The 19538-nt window shown below is 39.0% G+C and overlaps 1 protein-coding gene across 1 annotated transcript in view; it reads left to right on the top strand.

The window, feature by feature from the left end:
- DCHS2 (dachsous cadherin-related 2) overlaps positions 1-17077 on the top strand; it is a gene marked incomplete at both ends in the record, with an annotated part of 121761 nt that extends 104684 nt beyond the window's left edge. Inside the window, 6 exons of the mRNA XM_082482587.1 lie at positions 2727-2938; positions 4437-4588; positions 7425-7555; positions 9108-9394; positions 11846-11984; positions 14454-17077. Of these exons, the coding sequence (XP_082338713.1) occupies positions 2727-2938; positions 4437-4588; positions 7425-7555; positions 9108-9394; positions 11846-11984; positions 14454-17077 (3545 nt within the window). The remainder of the gene's footprint in view (positions 1-2726; positions 2939-4436; positions 4589-7424; positions 7556-9107; positions 9395-11845; positions 11985-14453) is intronic.
- Between the last annotated feature and the right edge of the window lie 2461 nt (positions 17078-19538).

The raw sequence follows: 19538 nt of genomic DNA, 5'->3' as shown, positions 1-19538 counted from the left end.
GGTGTACTCCTGTAAAGCTATTGTGTTTGATGTTGATGGGCAGTTAAAATAATTTTGCTTTTTTCAAGTGAGGGGCACTTAAAGTGAATACACTTGATTTCTGAGTCCTCCTTATTTCACAGAAATAAAGCTAGAGAGATTAATCTTAAAGAACATCTTAGAGGCAGACAGGTTTATCCCCAAGAAAACAAATCTTCTCCACTATCACCTCCGAAAAAAAGAAAAAAATCAAATGGGATTTTCCCTTTTTTACCAAGTCAGTATGAAAAATGGTTACATGATGTTTTTAAGAGTCTTATAAGCACTCTCTTCGCAAATGGTCATGGAATTTCTATAGCAGTGGATGTCAAAAGTCGTCTTTTCAGATACTTGAGCTATTGTGGTTTCTTCTGTTTCCTTTCTTCTGAAACTTTTCTTCTGTTTCTTAGAAAAAGTTAATAGAAGTGCAGCCTTTCAGGACTTTTTAAAAGCAGTTCTTACCTCAGCATTAATTTTTATACCATTAACTCTCTACCCGTTGTTTCTACAGCAGAAGTACTTTGAGCTATATTGATGCCCTTTCTACCTTAGGTATTCTAAACAGCCAAAAGTGTGCTCTACTTGTCTTTTCAAGCACTAATGTTAATTAACCCCATTTTGGAGAAGACTTTCTCCTGTTCTAGGGGATTTATTATATTGCAGAATCACATAAAGTATTGTCATTTAGACAATTATTCTCTCACCTGAGGACCCCTCCTGACCCAGGAAGGGGAACTGGGGAAAAATAAGGAAACACGAGGGTTGAAATCTAAACAGATTTAATAGAGTAAGACTAGATAATTAACATTAATAACACTAAAGAACCAATATTGGTCCCGATAGCAATATAAAATATACGAGGATTATACTCAGGTAATTCTATCAGCAGGAAGCTGTGCACTCCCAGCAGTGGGCAGCAAATGTTGGACATTGCAAGCACTACAGCTTTGGGAGGAAGGGAAGTTCTCAGGGGTCCGGCACCAAGAAGAAGCTCTCTGGATCGCAACCGTTAAGGGAGAGAGCACTTCTCAGCAAACTTTCTAATTTATATTAACTGTGATTTTCGTGGTATGAAATAACCCCATTGGCCAGCTTGGGTCAAGTGTCTTGCTCTCGCTCCTCCTCATCCCTGCACCTGGCAAGCTCAAAAACACTGAGACCTTGAAACCCACATACTATAGCTGGCTGTGAAATAAATATTTTCACAAATTCAGACACTAGAGTTTTCTAAAAGCGCAGCTTTCCTAAGCATTAGAAGAAATTAGTCCTGTGTCACTCAAACCAGGACAAGTATATAGGAAGTGACCGAAAGACATGAACTAGTCTGTTGTTTGACACAGAAATGGAATCAGCTGTACCTATATAGACAGAAGTTTGTCTGTCATGTTTTTAAAAACCTCCAGTGAATGTGATTCTGCAAACCTTCTCAATAGTCTGTACAAGTCTTGGCAGTTGGAAAGTTTTTATTCATCTTTATTTGAATGTGTGTTGAAATAATTTAAATTTATTACTTCTTAATCTAGTAACAATAGACATAAGGCAAAGGCAAAAAAACTATTTACATATTTGAAGACTGTTAGCCCATTTCTTCTTCGTGTGCGCTTCTCTAGAATGAGCAGCTCCTGGTTCTTTCACTTATTTCTTCTAGGTGGTGTACCTCAAACTTGATTATTTGCGCTACTCTACACTAGAGTCTTTCAGTTATGCTCTATCATCTTGTGTATTCCTTCTGCCACTGTCTATTTTGCTTTTTCTGTATAGAGAATATGATGATTTTTAAGTGTTGTTGAAGAGAGACTACCTGCTGGCTTCGAAATCTTTATGTTCAAGAAGCAATTCTTGAACACTGGACAGATCCGTAAATAGGAGCCAATCATTGCTGCTTATCTTAGAAATAAAAGCTAAGAAGCACTAGCTTGGAGAGCCGCAATAGATAGGTTCTTATGCTATCACAGGCTTGGGATATAGATATTCATGGCATCATTACTGAAAAATCCATGCAAAACTGAATTTGAATTCTAGTGAAATTAATGTGCAAATGAACTATGTTTGATATTTAGATGTAATGAAGAATTTTGATTATATTAGTATATCACCTAGAACGTTAAAACAATCACTATGGCTTTCCAAGGACATTTCAGATTGAATGTGGAGATGTCTAGTTGCACTTGTAGTCTCAATAATTTTAACTGATTCTTTTTGACAGAAGGGGGGGAGTTGGGGTGTGCTCACTGCATTGGAAGGAGTCAGTGTTTTACCCGCATGTCAGTCGGACACAGAAATTGATACAGCTATTGCCCAATTTGGACACAGATGGAGGATTAGATGTAGCCACTCCCAGATGAGGGCCAAGAGTCTCTTCAAACACGGCTAGCTCATTGCCGCATGTCAAGGAGCACAGGGCATGCAGCCACTTTCTTCCTTTCTATCCCTCTACAAGTAAATCCGCTTTGTTTTAGGACATTGCCAGTGTTGTGGTTGTTCAGTGAAAACTCAGCTGTCTGAGATTTGTACAATAACTAGCATGCAAGGGGTGATGATAGGTAGAGGAAAGACATGATAGGAAGCTTGCTGCAATTCTGTCGTGTGTTCAGTGAAGGAGACCACAAGCGTTAGGGATTTCATAACTGCATTTGTGGGTGTTTTTACCTGACTACCTAAGCCCCATCTTGATTTTTTTTAATCTTATTTTTATTTTAATACACCAGGTGCAATCACAGTAAAAAAGCCAAAGTCTCTTGATTATGAAGTTAAGAATAAAATACATCTTTCAGTTTTGGCTGAAAATAGCTTAGATTCAGCATTCTGTGAAGTGATGGTTTTGATTCAAGATGTGAATGACAATGTACCTAAATTTGAGCAAAGCTATTACAAAGCATCGGTATGGGAAGGCCAAAGTCCTAAAACAGACATTGTACAGGTAAGTGGAAATATATCTTCCCAAGCCCAGTGCTGTAGTTAAAGAGAAGTTTGTTTGATTTGATCATGACTACAGTCCTACCCGGGTCTCTTCTGGACCACTGTAACTTAAAAACTGAGAGTGGAGTTCTTGATGTTGCTACTACTTTGCTTAGATATCTAAAACATTCAGTGATTTTTTTCTAGACCACATTTCAGATCTTTCATTCAGGTTTGTTAAGTTGAAAGAGAATTCTCTGTCGTCTTAATAGTTGTGCAGCTGGACTTCAATTTCTTTTTTCTTTTTTTTTTTTAATTTTCTGTTTCTCTCTTCAAGTAGTTGAAAAATACCATTCAAAGCTGTGGTTCTGGTTACAATATAGGCTGGGTCTTGCATTAATGCATCTACTGAAAGGGATATAGCAATAAAAAGAATACTTTCAACTCATCAGACTAGTAGAGTCAAACCCAAGTGTTCAATTTAAAATCTGATGCCTAAAGAGCAGCTTGTCTCAATTTAAATGTGCAAACACTTCTTCCTCTGAATGGATCCATTCTCTGAAAGTGTTTCCAGCTGGCTGTGTTCAAGCAAAAGAAGACATCAGTTGGACTAGAAGAACTCATAATTTCCTCAGTACATGTTCTTGCATTGCAACTCAGGTCGCAGTGAGGGTCATGTTAGGTACTAAAGATATTCCTCCTCAAGAGAATAAATAAATGGAAAGCTACAAATGCCTCCAGGGCAAAGTGATTAGAAACTGATGGACATTGTATTTAGAGAAACGTATGTCCAGAAATGGAGAAGAATCAAAAGGCAGTCAACCCAGATGTGTAGTCAAAATTTTATGACAGAATACATTCTGTTATGTTTCCTTTATTCAGTCTGACTGGTTGCCTCTGCTATGGTTTGGATCCTGTATCCATTATAATGCTTGTTCAGCAACCAGAAAAATACAAAGACTGCTCTTCAAAGAGCCAGAAGAGTCTTTCAGAAACCTGTTCACTGCTGTTGAATGTTATTTATTCTGTTGGTTTTATAGCTTGCCTCTGCCCTTTCTACATTTTCTGCTTTGTATTTTAAAAAGTACTTAATGAATTATTCCATGAAAGCTCAAAAACTTATAATTTATTTATGTTATCCTTTGTCTATTTGTATAGCAGTAATACTTTAAGGTCCAGTCCTGGACCCCTGAGAAAGTGCATTTTTATGCCCTAAACAGAGACAGTGTTCTAACAGCAACCTTATAGTAATTTAAGCAGTGTAAAATGATTACATCCAGCCCTAGCTCTTTATGTAGCTGAACTTCAGATTACTCAGGGAAAGAATTCATGTTCATCCTATTGCAATTTGTGACCAGATTTTGTGACCTCACATGACGTTCATGTTGGAGACCAATATGATTATTTGCTTAAATCTGTGTGGTCGAAAGGAAAGTAACGAGAAACTGTAGTATAAGGTTTTTCTTTCTGAAATCGCATTCTGCCATTTTGAATTAAGCCTCGGTTTTCCTCCCAAACAGGTATTTGCAACTGACTTCGACAGTGGGCTGAATGGAGAAATTGAGTACTCAATTTTATCTGGTAATGAAAATGCAACGTTTCTAATTGATTCAGCACGAGGGATTTTAGCAACTAATACAGTCCTAGATCATGAAAACACTTCATCTTACAGGTTTGTATGCAAGTTTCTTATAAAAATGTATTATTCTTTTTGTTGACGGTAACTTGAGATTGCTGATGTTACGTATTTTATAGTTTTCTGTTGATATCCATTACCCACAGAGCCTGGGTGCAAGTCAGACAGCATTGAGAACAGCACTAAAGTTGCCCATATATACCATGCATTCTTGGGTACTTCTCAAATTTGGGAGAAGAAATATAGTCCTGTTTAATCAATGGCAAGTTACTGATACAAGTGAGCGTGATGATTCGCTATAGGAATGATGACAGTTCCTGAATTTTAGTTTAGTAAGAATGGTACAGCCATTCCCTCTCTGGAACCATTTTTTATAACTAAGTAAAGACACAGAGAAAGCACTCAAACCAAATCCAAGAAACAGGGACACGTTCTGTTCTTTAATTAGAATGTAGTCCAAATTTTCTTCTCCTTAATATGATAAAGATGCTTCTGTAAACTGTTTCCATCTATAAGATGTTTTCTACCAAGTATTATTTTTTTCCTGTTTTCCAAGAAACTGTGAGTAAATATGATCAAGTGGACATGAAATTTTTCTTTACAGGTCATGCCATAATTGGAATTAGAAAGCAAATAAATCATACCTTGAAGAGAATATATGAGTATGCAGACTCATTAATACTCCCTTTTTATGTGTTGCAATCTGTACAAAAAGTAGATTTCTGTGTATGTGTCAGTGGAAATTACTTTTTTTTTTCCCCCCATATGGTTGTGGCATCAGTTAAAGTATTTGCAAGTTTTCCAGTCCTCTGGGGCCTCAAAGTTTTAAACAACCAATCAGAATTCTCATGAACCAGAACAACTCTCAGAAAACCACATCAAAAAGATCAACAGAATATGATTATTTTTTTTTAAATATCAGTGTAATTTGATAATAGTGTCCTAAAGGAAACACTTTGTTTTAACTTAATATACAGAACACTTCATTTGGAGTTTATTTTTCAGTTTTTCACTGAATCAAAAACATCAGTTCTGATTTTCAGACATTTAAATATCATAATACATTTTATTTGTAACTAGTGCTTTAAAAGAATGCCTAGAATAAATCCTTCAAAGGAAGGATGTTTACTGTTGATGAAGCATTGAACGTGTAAGCATAATAATTCTCATATTTGTCTTTAACTTGGAGGCTGATTTATTTCTTTATTTATGTTGGAATTCTAGCCTTTTAAAATGTACGTTAGTTCAAGGAATCTAAAGCTTCGTATTCCTTCTCTTTATTAATATGCTGTTAACCTGTACATTGTTAGGTGAAAAGTGAATAACAAAAGAGGCTTTCAAAACTATTTTCCTGTTTAATTTCAAAATGTTACCATTGGTTCTTTCAAATTTGCAAGTTGTTTATTTTATCTAAATTGAACATTTTCTTCTAAGTCCCTTATAACAGGAGTTATAATGAAAGTGTTGACAGAACCTTAATTTTAATGCCTTGGCTGAAATGTTTCTATGAGAGTTTTTTCCTGAAACCTTAGAAAGTGATTATTTTTAGTAAAATATTTCCACATGTATACCTTACCGATATTCATTCTAGAAAAAATACACTTTCTATATGGAATCATACATGGTCACTGATAGAATACTGGCCTGCAATTCAAGTTATGTGTTCTGCCGGTGACAGAAACCACAAGGACACCCAGAGCAGAGCCGGTGTGGTTCAGGAATGGAAGTGCTGCAATCCACAGCTCGAGTTACAGGCTCGGTATTCCGTACTGTCATGTGAACATGTAGGAAGTTGTATCTATTTGATTTGACACTTTAAACAGAAACTGTGGCTTAGAAAAAGGGACAAATAAAGCGTTCAGACGATCTGCAGGGAGACCCAGAAAATATGATACAACACGCAAGCAGTTGTTAGCACACAAAACATTTAGTTGAGATACCAGACTCTGACTTGTATACCCTTTCGCATGGCTTGATATTTTCTTTTTTTGTCGCTTCCTTTTTTTGAAGCACCTGTTGAGTTAGATTTAATTTTGAATTCCCTACTGGTTAACCTTTAATACGGGGGAGGGGTGAAGTCTTCCAAATAAACTTTGCTTACAATTCACATTTGCTCTTTATTGTTCAGAAGCTAGTTCCTGTAGAGAGTAAAGATCCTTTTATCTGTGTTTATCGGGTCATTGCTTACTGGTTTTTTTGCTACATTGTTTGTGGAAATCAAAAGGTTGTTAACAGAATCTGCTATCCATCCTTACTCAGGTGTAAAATGGAAGTGTACAGGGAAACTCTCTTAATCTGACAGTGAGATTATGGTCCCACTAAAATCAGTGGGAATTTTGCCATTGTCAAATGATGCGTGTATTCTGCACACCATTCTGCAAATGTCTGCAGACATTTTGGTTGAAGATTACTTTGGATGTTTTCATATTACTCAATTTTCACATTCCATTTGTCTCTTTATAAACAATGAGGGGAGTCAGGTTCCTGCAAAGGACAATTTAGTACTTAAATTTTAATTCCTGCTCTGAATTACCAACTGGAGAAACGTGTCTTATTTGGAAGAGTCTTGCTAGCTTGTTAAACCACCTACATTTCGTATGAAAATGGGTGAAATGAATCCAGATGAATACTTCCTTTTCTTTGTATGATTTTGTTACGTTTTTGCCACCTAGAATCTCCTGGACATTTTTCCTGCAAGACACAAAAAATAAAACTCCAGACAGTCAACCTTACACAAAGAAAGATGGAACTTAAGAGTTGCAAAGAGGAGCAGAAAGGGCTAAACTTTTAGTTTGTAATTTTTCTTTTCCATTGGTGGATAATTCTGTGATTTCTGACCAATAGTGACAATTACTGCTTCCTTTAATTGTAGGTTGGTTGTACAAGCTGCTGATAAAGGAAACCCCAGACTTTCTGCTACAAGTATTGTGAGGATACAAGTGTTAGATGCTAATGACAATGCTCCAGTTATCCAACCACTAGGGGAAGTGGAGGTCCCAGAAAGTAAGTGTGATAGTACAGCTAAGTTTTAAGATTGGGATTTGTCAGATGATAGTGCTTTTGGTGATTTGTGTAATGAAGATACTGTAGTAAAAATGATCCATTATGATCATATCAATACTGAAATCGTACAAATGTATGATCCATTATGATCGTATTAATACTGAAATATCAAAGTAAATTGTGATCTGCTTTTGTTCTCAGAGGCATTATTCTTAATCTTTAGACATTGTGTTTAAGAATAGCTTGGAACAAAACCATAGGCAATTCAGAAAGAGGAAAACAAACTCTGCAGAAATACATCTGTAATCTGTTCGTTTTGGACTCCAGTGTCATATTCTTCAGATGTCTTCAATTTCTGCTTTTCTCCAATAAAAATACTTGGTGTTAAAACGAGCGTTGCTAGAAAAGAGACATTTTGAACTTCACTGTGATGAAAGAAGTAATTTCTGTAAATTTGAATGTAATTTCTGTAAATTTAAAATGCTCTATAGCTTGATCCAGTTGATAATCATGAAGAGGAGGACCCAGGACCCTCCTGAGTTCTCATCCCAGCATACATCTGATATGTTGTGTGACATTAGCTCAACATTTGCAGACCTTGAGTCTTAAGCCCAGCATTTTCAAATACAGGCATCATACGTATGATGCACTGAGATACACAGCAGAAAATTTATAAAGATATAGGTGCTGAAATTCCAATACTCTTGTTAACAAAAGATAGCAAGGCTGTCTTTCTAGTGATATTTTTTTAGCCTTTTCTAAATTTAGCTCTCACTGGTAATGACAAGTATGGGAGTCATGGATACACAGCAGCTGTAAACTACTGGCTACTTATTTAGGTTTTTGTATTCTGTTTAAGAGCTTGCTTTAGGACATTGCGCATTGTTTTTGAGGCGTAATGCCCCAGGCATGCAAAGGGGAAATGGTCTAGTTTGTTAGCTCCAGGCTTTGTTAGATGATCGCTAATAAGTTTCAGTTTGCAATCCCCGGTACTGTCAGTTTGGCACATGACAGAAGCTGTCTGTATCCAGTTTCTCAATCTCATGGGACTATACCTTGAGCTCTTAAGATCTTTGTGCTATGTAGGTCTGGCTGGAGGTCTTGTTTCTCTGTAGTGGCCTTCTCCTTTGGAGAAGCTTCAGAATTGCATTCGCTCATTCTACACAGACCAGGAGACTCTGATTCCTCAGTTAAATATTCTTGTGGGAGTTTGTGCCACTGTTCAATAAATTCATGTCACCTAAATGCTTGTGGAAAACCATGGAAGTTCCTGTTGCTGGTGAAAAAACAGTTATGGCTACACTGAATCTGGGAAAGTCTAAAGAAAACCCAAATTCAAATTGGGATAAAGCAGATGCATTTGAAGAAATCCCTACTGTTTCTGTAGCATTTCTGGATATTGATCTTACTCTAAAACACATAATCAAAATACACCAAAAGCAAATACAGAAAGATTACATATATCTAAGATTCAGTATTACAAAATTAGCAAAGTCTTCAGAAATTGTAACATCATCTTTTAGCTATGACTTATTCTGAATTATTGTTTCAGATGCCCTGCCTGGTTTTATAGTGACTCGTGTGTCGGCAAGTGATGCGGACTCCAGGCCAGCACTTCAGTTTGGTTTTATTTATGATAATAGTCCTGGAATGAAATTTGCCATCGATCAACACACCGGTGTAGTCACAGTGGTGGAACCATTAGATTTTGAAGAAACTGCTGTGTATAAGCTGAGAGTCATAGTTTCAGATTCTGTACATCAAACAGAAGTAAAACTTGCCATCCTTCTTTTGGACGTCAATGATAACCCACCAGTGTTTACTCAGGATTCGTATCAGGTGGGAATGTGGCAAACGGACAACAAACTGTATATGATGATAAATAGTAGGAGTGTTTGTTTATATTTGTCTTAAAAATGCATTTGAGCACTGACAAGGAAGGTCTCTGCAAACTATTACTGAGCAGAAACAGAGCAGAGCTCTTCTGGGAAACCCCAGCCCCTTCCTAGGAATTCTGCTAAAAGGACTGAGGGAATTGTTCAGTTTTCATGTTTGTGGTTTCTGACTTCAGGAGGAAAGTGATGTGAGTGCTAGCTGTACTCCATACACCAAGCATGGATCACTAGGAGTTACTGGATATAATCCAAACCAGTTTGGGGAGCAGGGTCCAGTGTTCAGAACTTGCTCTGAGCAAGGGTTGGACAAGATGACCTCTGGAGGTGCCCGCCAGCCTCAGCCATTCTGTGATCCTGTGAACTCAGCTGTTTGCTTGACTTGGTGCTTTTTGTGTGTGGTGGATGTGCTCAGTGTCAAAAATATGACGCACCACAGAAGACTTGGGTTTAATAATGCTTCATTTATAAATCTCAGATTTAGTCAAGAAATAAGTCTAAACATTTGGCTTAGTAAAGAAATTTCAACCTCTAAGCATGTGCAGGTGCAGCAGTTTAGTCACTTACATAACTATGAGACAGACTGTAGGTACCTGTGAAAGTTTCAGGTGCCTGAGTTGTCAGGATTTGTGTAAATTGCCCACTTAAACTCACAAATCTAAATTCTGGGGAAAAAAAATGCACTATTAATGCTCAAGTGATTTTTAGACCTTGCCTTAAGTTTTCTTAACCCTCATATGTGTCTGATTTTGGAGAACAGTTTAGGCAAGTACTTGCTTGTGCAAGTGTTAGGGATTTTTTTTGTGGATTGGAGCAGACGTTACAGGCAGGGTACACAAAACAGTGTAGCTCTATTGACTATGCTAACGTAAACAGCTGAGCTGCTCTCTCCACAATCCTGATGTTTTGATGTATTGCTTGGACAATAAAATACACTGCTTCTTTTCGGTCAATGATACGTGTAATTCCCTAGTCATCATCCTGTATTTTTTGCCCTTTTATTGTCCTTTCAAGTGCTTTCATATTTATGCTTTTCATATATAGTTTCATATATATATATCTATGGCTATTATATGATATAGTCACTCCGTTAAAATGACTTAAACTAACACTTGAAATTATGACAAAGGTAGCTGCTATATCATACTGTTCATTTTAAATTAGATTTATAAGGTGGAAGGAAACTTTAGCCACAAAAGTACTGTATCTGGACTTCAAATAATGGAAGCTCTTAAGAAGTGGAAAGGACTTTCTTGGTTTCCTAGATTATATGAAGAAAACAGGGAGCATTTTGAAAAAGTAAATTCTAGGAATAGTCCAGTGATGATTAAGTGCTCTGGTGCTGGAATTCTCATGGTACGTGTTGGGCTTTTTTAGTGGTCAGTCATATACTCCAGATGGGGATTGCAGACTGTATTTCATGTACGAAAATCAAGGTGTTTCTGAAAGCAGGGAGAAAAGCCAATTTTTGTTGCAGTCTGTTGTAGATATTCCTTCTATTAGTGCACTATTGGAAAAAGACATTCAGTGGCTTGTATTAGAAATAGTGTGGCCAGCAGAAGTAGGGAGGTGATTGTGCCCCTGTACTCAGCACTGGTGAGGCCACACCTCGAGTATTGTGTCCAGTTTTGGGCACCTCAATACAAGAGAGATATCGAGGTGCTGGAGCGAGTGCAGAGGAGGGCAACGAAGCTGGTGAAGGGCCTAGCAAACAAATCATATGAAGAGTGGTTGAAGGAGCTGGGACTGTTTAGTTTGAGGAGTAGGAGGCTGAGAGGAGACCTCATCACTCTCTACAACTATTTGAAAGGACACTGTAGAGAGGTTGGTGCTGGTCTCTTCTCACAGGTAATTAATGACAGAACAAGAGGGAATGGCTTCAAGCTCCAACAGAGTAGATTTAGACTGAACATTAGGAAAGAATTTTTCACAGAAAGAGTGGTCGGGCATTGGAATAGACTGCCCAGGGAGGTGGTTGAATCGCCATCCCTGGATGTGTTTGAGAGACGTTTAGATGTGGTGTTGGGGAATATGGTGTAGGGGAGAACTTTGTAGAGTAGGGTAGATGGTTGGACTTAATGATCCCAAGGGTCTCTTGCAACCTAGACAATTCTATGATTCTATGATAATGAACTATAACTAGGTGGATTTTACTACTGTGTAAAGTTTACTATAAATTTTGGCTGTATTGTGTGCATTGTTTTCAATATCTCAACTCTTTATAGTTTTGTCCCAGAAGAAAACAGGTAGGTGAAACTTTTTCCAAAGCTGGGAACTATGATTGTTTTTTTTTTTTTTAATAAGATAAAATGAAGCAAAATACATTTTTAATTTTTTTTTAATGTTCAAGATCTTTTATTAAGCTCTATCAAAACGGTAATTTTGTTTTATGTGTCAGGTGAGCTTGCCAGAGCTCATTTCTATGGATGCCACTGTTCTGACAGTCTCTGCTGTGGACAGGGATTCGGAGCATAATGGAATGATTTCCTACAAAATCGTCTCTTCCTCTGAGGGATTTTCCATTGATCCCAAGAATGGTGAGTCTGTAAGCATGATTTATTATTTCAGCTTTTTCAGTGTAAATTGAAGAGTCCTATTGCACTTCCTTGCCTGTTGCCAGTGATCACATGAGTTCTGAAAGTCTTTGGTAGCCAAAGTCCACCATATGTTTTGACTCAATCTGCCATTGTTGCTGAAGAACTGATTGCATCAAAGACTGGAGTTCTCAGTTTATCCCTGAACCGTGCACAAGGCAGCTAGTCACAACATCCTATAGGTTCCATTCCTCTGATGTGATTTGAAAGAAAAGTTGCTGTACGTTTTGCATTGATTCATAACATTTCAGTTCATGTATTACTTTTCATTCAATTTAAGTTCATACTTACTATTTTTCAGTATAAGTTGAACCTATCGTAATGGAGCTTCTCTACAGCTTGGGCAGTGTGGTTTTAAGATTGCTTCTTTAGAGGGTTTATGCTATCCTATAATCCTAAATGGAATTTAAAAGTTTTTTAAATTGAGAACACTTTCTCCAAAGTATATAATTTTCTTCAATTGCTAAGATTTATGTTTTTTAAGCTGATTTAAATTTTCTGGCCTAATGTTGTAACACTCTGAAAGGTGGAAAACTGTGTGTCTGTCTCCTTCTATGCACGTGTACATAAGATTTTGGGGAATACCAGCTTCAGAGATTACTAGATACTGCAAAAATGTTGTGCAACTATTGTTCAGTGAGCAAGTTCTTACCGCTTATTTGCTGTTCTCAGGTTTTTACATGAGAAATTTTTGAATGCAATGTTTGTTGAGTGATAGTAACTACAAACACGGAATATACAAATATCTCACCCAGTTAAAGCTGTTTTCTTTTTCACCCATTTGTTACTCTGTATTCACCAACCTATCTTTATGTTTGGCTAGTGGCTGTTTTCAGCTGTGTTCAGAAAGTTGTCACACAGCATTATCTCTGTGGTGCTTAGCTATAGGCTGTGAAGAGTGAAGTAGAAGTAAATGGCTTATGAACATAGAGTCATTGAATGGTTTCGGTTGGAAGGGACCTTTCAAGATCATCTAGTCTAGCCCCCATGTTTAGATAAGCAATTTGAATGAAAGATGTTTACATAACTTATTGGCAAACCTATCTAAATAACAAACAAGGCTGTAATGCTGTTACTGGATTTCAAGCAAAACAGGAGAACTGACGACCTTCAGTAATGAACTCTACACAGCATAGCCACCTCTAATAAGGAGCCTATATTTCCTTAGCTTTGTTTTGCCTTTTATTTTATGCAGTTTGCATGTTCAGCCTGTTACTAGGAAGAGAAATTTTTGCTGGTCTAAATGTAGTATGTGTATTTGATACGGCATCATCGTAGGTAGGACTTGGCTTTGAAGTGTTAGCTATGATTTCTTAGAATCATAGAATAGTTTGGGTTGGAAGGGATCTTTAAAGGTCATCTAGTCCAACCCCCCTGCAGTGAGCAAGGACATCTTCAACAAGATCAGGTGGATCAGAGTCCTGTCCAACCTGACCTGATGTTTCCAGGGACGGGGCATCTACCACATCTCTGGGCAACCTGTTCCAGTGTTTCACCACTCATTGTAAAAAAAGTTCCTTCCTTATATCTAGTCTAAATCTTCCCTCTTTTAGTTTAAAGCCATTACCGCTTGTCCTATTGTAACAGGCTTTACTAAAATGTCTGTCCCCATCTTTCTTATAAGCCCCCAGAATAAGGTCTCCCTGGAGCCAAGTGTCTCAGCGTGTTCTCAGAGGAGAGGTGTTCCAGCCCTCTGATCATCTTTGTGGCCCTCCTCTGGACTTGCTTCAACAGAGCCATGTCTTTCCTTTGCTGAGGGCTCCAGAGCTGGGGTCTCGCCAAAGTGGAGTAGAGGGGCAGAATCACCTCCCTCAACCTGCTGGCCACTCTTCTTTTGATGCAGCCCAGGATATGGTTGGCCTTCTGGGCTGCAGGCACACGTTGCCGGCTCATGTCCAGCTTTTCATCCACCAGTACCCCAAGTCCTTCGCAGCAGGGCTACTCTCAGTCCCTTTGTCCCTCAGCCTGTATTGATACTGGGGGTTGTCCTGACCCAGATGCGGAACCATGCAGTTGCCCTTGTTAGACCTCATGAGGTTCACAAGGGCCCACTTCTTGAGCTTGGTCAGGTCCCTCTGGATGGCATCCCATCCCTTAGGTGTGTCAGCTGCACCACTCAGCTTGGTGGTGTTGGCAAACTTGCTGAGGGTGCACTCAATCCCACTGTCTGTGTCACTGGTGAAGATGTCCCAGTATGGACCCCTGAGAGACACCACTCGTCGCTGATCTCCATCTAGACAATGAGCTGTAGACCTATTATTCTCTGGATGTGAGAGAGTTACTTTGGGGTGTGCAGCCATTACAGTTGAGTCATTTTCAAATATAACTGATTAGATTCAGCTTTTGGAATCACATTTACTTGCCTTAGCGAGTCTGAAGTGTGGGCTTTCGTTAATTCTGTTTTATTTTCAGGTTCAGTGTTCACTACGGGACCAGTGACACAGCTGGAAAAGATTTCCATTATTCAGCTCCTGATAGAAGCCATGGATGGTGGCAGTCCCACTCTGAGTGCAGTTACCTCCGTAGAGGTGCACGTAGAAGATGTAAATAAGTATGCCCCTCAGTTCACAAGAGATCTGTACAATCTCAGCGTGAGTGAGGATGCTTCAGTTGGAGAAAGTATCCTCACGTTTTCAGCCATTGACTATGATTGGTCACATGAAAACACATATGTTGAATACTCTATTATTGATGGCAATGCTGAGAATTTATTCTCTGTGGAAACAAGTGTTGTGGAGTCAGAAGCATCCTACAAACTTGTTGGCAGTCTCGTTTTGAGCAAAGTTCTCGACAGGGAAATGGCGGCTTCTCACCGTTTGGTCCTCCTTGCCTCTGATCATGGAACGCCCTCCTTGAATTCAACTGCTACTGTGCTAATAACTGTGCTGGATGTTAATGATAATCCTCCGGTATTTAGCAGCCCAGAGTACCATATTCATGTCAAAGAAAGCATCCCTGTAGGGAGTTACATTACTGAAGTTTCAGCAAATGACTGCGATGCAGGGACCAACGCAGAGATCACTTACACTATCATCTCTGGAAATGACAGGGGATATTTTCATGTGGATGGGAAAACAGGATCAGTGGATTTGATGAAAATGCTGGATTATGAGGATACCATGAAATTCACTCTGATCATCCAAGCCACAGATGGAGGAACTGATGTAAAAAATGCGGCTTTTTCTGTTGTTCTTGTTAGCATCCTAGATGACAACGATTATGCCCCCCTGTTTTTGTTTCCCAGCCTGAGCTGTGTTGTCAGTGAAAATCTACCTACCTTTTCTTTTGTGTGCGCTGTTAATGCACTGGATTTTGATAAAGGCTCTTACGGACACCTTACCTACTCCATACAGTCTTCATGTTTGGCTCATCGTGAAGCTCCTAGAGACCATGACATGTTCTTTGTTGATCCTTTGACAGGAGATATTCATACAAAGCAAATGTTTGACTATGAAAGTCAGAGTAGGTACTGTGTCATAATCCAAGCAAAAGACAAAGGTGACTTACTGGCTACTGTTACAGTTCAGGTAGATATCGAGGGGAGAGATGAATTTGACCCGGTGTTTACACAAGATCAGTATTTCTTTAATCTCCCTGAGAAGAATGAAGCAGGCCAGTTGCTTGGCAAAGTGACGGCATCAGACAGTGATGGTGGACTGGATGGAGTTGTTCATTACTCCCTGCTAAAAACGTCTCCGTTCTTTTCTGTGAATCAAACCAGTGGTAATATTTATTTGACTCAGACTGTTCACAGAAAGAAAAATGGCAGCAAAAGGAATGATGACACCTTGGAATTGTTGATAAGAGCTCATAGCCCCAAAATTGAGTCAAAGTTCACCGTATGCACCGTTTTGGTAAATGTTTCCAGTTCTCCTGAGAGTTATCCCATAGTGTCAGCATACAGCCTGACCATTAGCATTTCGATCTCCTTGATAGTGTTCCTACTGCTTGCAGTCAGTCTTATTGCACTTACTCTGAGACATAAGCGGAAAGATCTGGTGAACTCTTGTGTGAAAAAAGAAACAGTATCCTCCTCAGCTACTGATGTGAATTCAGGCAGAGAAGATAAGAACTGCCATATCCAAAGTACTGAGAGCAGTATGCTTCCCATGGGTGCCATAGCAGAGTGGCTGAGCCTAGCAGGAATCAGAGAAGGGAAGGACGATGGTGTCCCCTATAGGCATTCAGACTCCAGTGGCCACAGTTCTGCCGAAGGAGAAACTGCAGAGGACGAGGAAATCAAAAGGATCAATGAACATCCTTGCAGAAAGAGTGCTGGCTCGGCGTTGAGCGAGCATGGCTCACGGGTTCCAGATTCAGGGATCCCAAGAGAGTCTGATCAGCTCTCCTGTCAGTCTGGAGAAACAGATGTCGTGGCTACCATGCAAAGCATGGAGACCGTGCAGACCATTAAAGGAGAAAGCAGAGAAGAAGCCTGTGACACAGCCTACACACATAAAATGTTATCTCAAACACTTAAGAAAATCGGAATAAAAGAGAAAGACATAATGGCAGACCTCACAAGAGAATACGTCCTGATGTCAGATAGGCAGGACTCTGGGTATGATTCGCTTGCAACTCTTGGCACCTCTGATGAGGATCTCGGAGCTGGTTATAACTGGGATTATGTGCTCAGCTGGGAACCCAGATTTCAGCCTCTTGCCTCAGTGTTTAATGATATTGCAAAACTGAAAGATGAAAACATACACATTCACAGCTTCCTTAAAGAGAAGAAATCTCTTGTTTTCCCTCCTCCCTTGATAACATCAGTAGCTCAGCCTGGCATAAGGACAGTGCCACCACGAATGCCCAATATCATATCAGGGCAAGCATTTAAAAAATACCCTCGTTCTCCCCTTATCCATAATCTCGGATACCCTCCACCAATCATGACCCCCAGTTTTTCTCCTTCTCTCTCTTTACTTACCATGCAGACACCTACTGTTTCTCCAGTAATGTCTGATGGGAAAATGATAGGAACATGTCTTATTGATCCAAGCCATGAACTTGCAACAGAGGAAGAAATTCAGGTCTAGGTTACTAATTGACAGTAGTTTATGTTAAAAAATATGGCTTAAAATGTATTTTGTTATTGTTTAACAAGCAAAATATGCCTGTCAGAGCTATATCACCAATATAATTTCTGGGTTTATGAGCTGGAAATATTAAAATATCAAATAGCCACAAATTTTGTAACTATCTTGTTCTTCCCAGAATACACTGTGAGGCCATGAGGCTTCTCCTATTTCAGCTCCCAACAACTGTGGTTTCCTATGTAAATCATACAGCCAGGTGCCTGATAACGAACTTGACCAATTTTACTGTTTTTCTCATAAAATATGTCAATAACAAATAAATGGTAGTAATTCTTTACTGTGGGAAAACTTAATATTAGCATGCTGGTGTGTTCTGACCGCTTCTGTGGTGGTATTAGAAGAGGGTACTAGAGAGATGTATAAGTACAACAGGATTAGGGGTGAGCAAAGAATAAAGCAAGGATTCATATTGACCTCTTTCTCGAGTGTTTGCCCAGACTTCCCACACCTCAGCCTCTGCGTCCCAACAACCTGTTGGGCCTGGTGCAATTACATCATCTGCCATGACCCCCTGGCGAGCTTTATTAGCTATCTTTTCGCTATGGAATCCCACTTAACAGTTTCTGTGCACCTTCCATTTATCTCCTGATGTAAAGCCAGTGAGTCACAATTATCTGAATAATAACAGATCACCCTTGGAAAACAGAATAACCAGTGGTAAGATAAAAGCAACCATCTTCTCTATTACTAGACCTAAAATAGATACCTGTTGTCTTTCTGTCCTATTACAGAAGCTGTCCTGGCCCCCAGGCTGCTGTAGGAACAGGCAGTGTTACAGTTTTGAAGGGCTTATATGCCTTCACGCTGGTCTTTGGTCCTGTCCTGGGCATATCTCTGCAAGACCAGAAATCTGGCCTTTTTTGTTGTATGTATCATACATATGGCATTTTGTGTATGTATGTATATCCAGACACATACACATGCCTGTACTGCTGTGTATGCTTGTATATTGTATCAGATCAATAAAATACACAGAAAATACATCTAGAGTAACTCTGGTTTCTCTTCAGTGCATATTTAAAAGTCTTTTGCAACATGCGTATTAAAACTGGGCTATAGGGAAGGGTCCAGTTGGTGCCTGGGAATCTGTTACAAGTTGGCTGTGTACAGAGGTATATATTGTACAGGTCATAACGGGTGGAGGAAAAGCATACAGTGCGGTTAGACTGAGTCATCCTGTGGGGTCAGCATCATGTGTACAGTGGCTTGTGTCGTTTCCTCAGTCATGCATGTCAGGATTTGCAGCCTGTGGGTTCATAACCTGTCTGTGAATAACATCCTGTTTCTAAGGCTACACCTGCACTGTACTACCATGCAACAGGATCCATGCTGCTATGCAAGAGCACTTCTTTTAAAGCTGGCATTTTTTCTTTGTATTGCTGTGGTGTGTGAAATGAGACGTAGCTCAGGAATTCATCAGGACAGACAAATGTTAATAAGAAAGGAGACAGGATGGTAAGTTTTATAGTCAGACAAAAATCTGTGCCAGGAAGAGGAATGCAAAGAGGAGGAGTCATTCCCAGTTCATATCTGAACATGGAATATGAGTTTAAGGTCATTATTTCAGAATGAATATTGTTCTCTACCTGCTAAGATAATGCTATCTACAGCCTGTTCAGTTTTGACTTATATGTCTTAACTTGCAAAGTAATTTCTAACTGAATGAGAGGTGTTCTTTGTGGTGTTCAGTTCTGTGCAGTTACAGTTTCAGGAGGCACACATGCTACACAGAACTACCTTTTCTATATGATTAACAACTTAGCTAATCTGATTTTAGTTTCTGGTGGTGATGCTCAAGTAGTAGCTACTGCTCTGAGGAGCAATGAGCACGTGCTGTCCTGATAGGGGTCACCTTTACAATAGGTGATCAGTGGAAGAATAAATACTTTACACAGCAAAACTGTGTTTGATCTTTCACATTGTGGTAGCTAGGGCCTTATTTCATGTATAGAGTCTAGGCTAATGGATGAGTAGCTTTTTCTTCACTGATATTGCTGCTGCAAATGGACTACTATCCACATTAGAAAGCATTAGAAAGCATTCAGTCATCATATTTAGCACAAGGTTTGGATTTTAGTTCTGCTTGAAAAGTGAGAAAACCCTGTTTCTGTTTGTGCCCTTTTTGCTCCTTCAAATACAGCTTGTTTTTGATGCCTTTCTGAAAAGATTTGCTATGATTTGCATCCTATTTATGAAGCGCATGATATAACCAGTGCATCCTTTGTGCTCCTCTTAAATGTAACAGCAAACTTTTCCTTGTCTCTTATGTATTTGCTCATTCTTTATCAAACGGGAAACAACACTTAGCTGGTACATCGTTGTTTCATATATAGTCAAGCTTAAAAATGTGACCATTGAAACAAGTGTCTGCGCTAAATCATGTGTAGTTCTTTTAACCTTA

This window comes from Vanellus vanellus (genome assembly GCF_965231255.1).
Source record: "Vanellus vanellus genome assembly, chromosome: 4".
Taxonomy (NCBI): Eukaryota; Metazoa; Chordata; class Aves; order Charadriiformes; family Charadriidae; genus Vanellus; species Vanellus vanellus.
The sequence above is the reverse complement of the archived record's forward strand: the minus strand, read 5'-3'. Positions and strand labels throughout refer to the sequence as shown.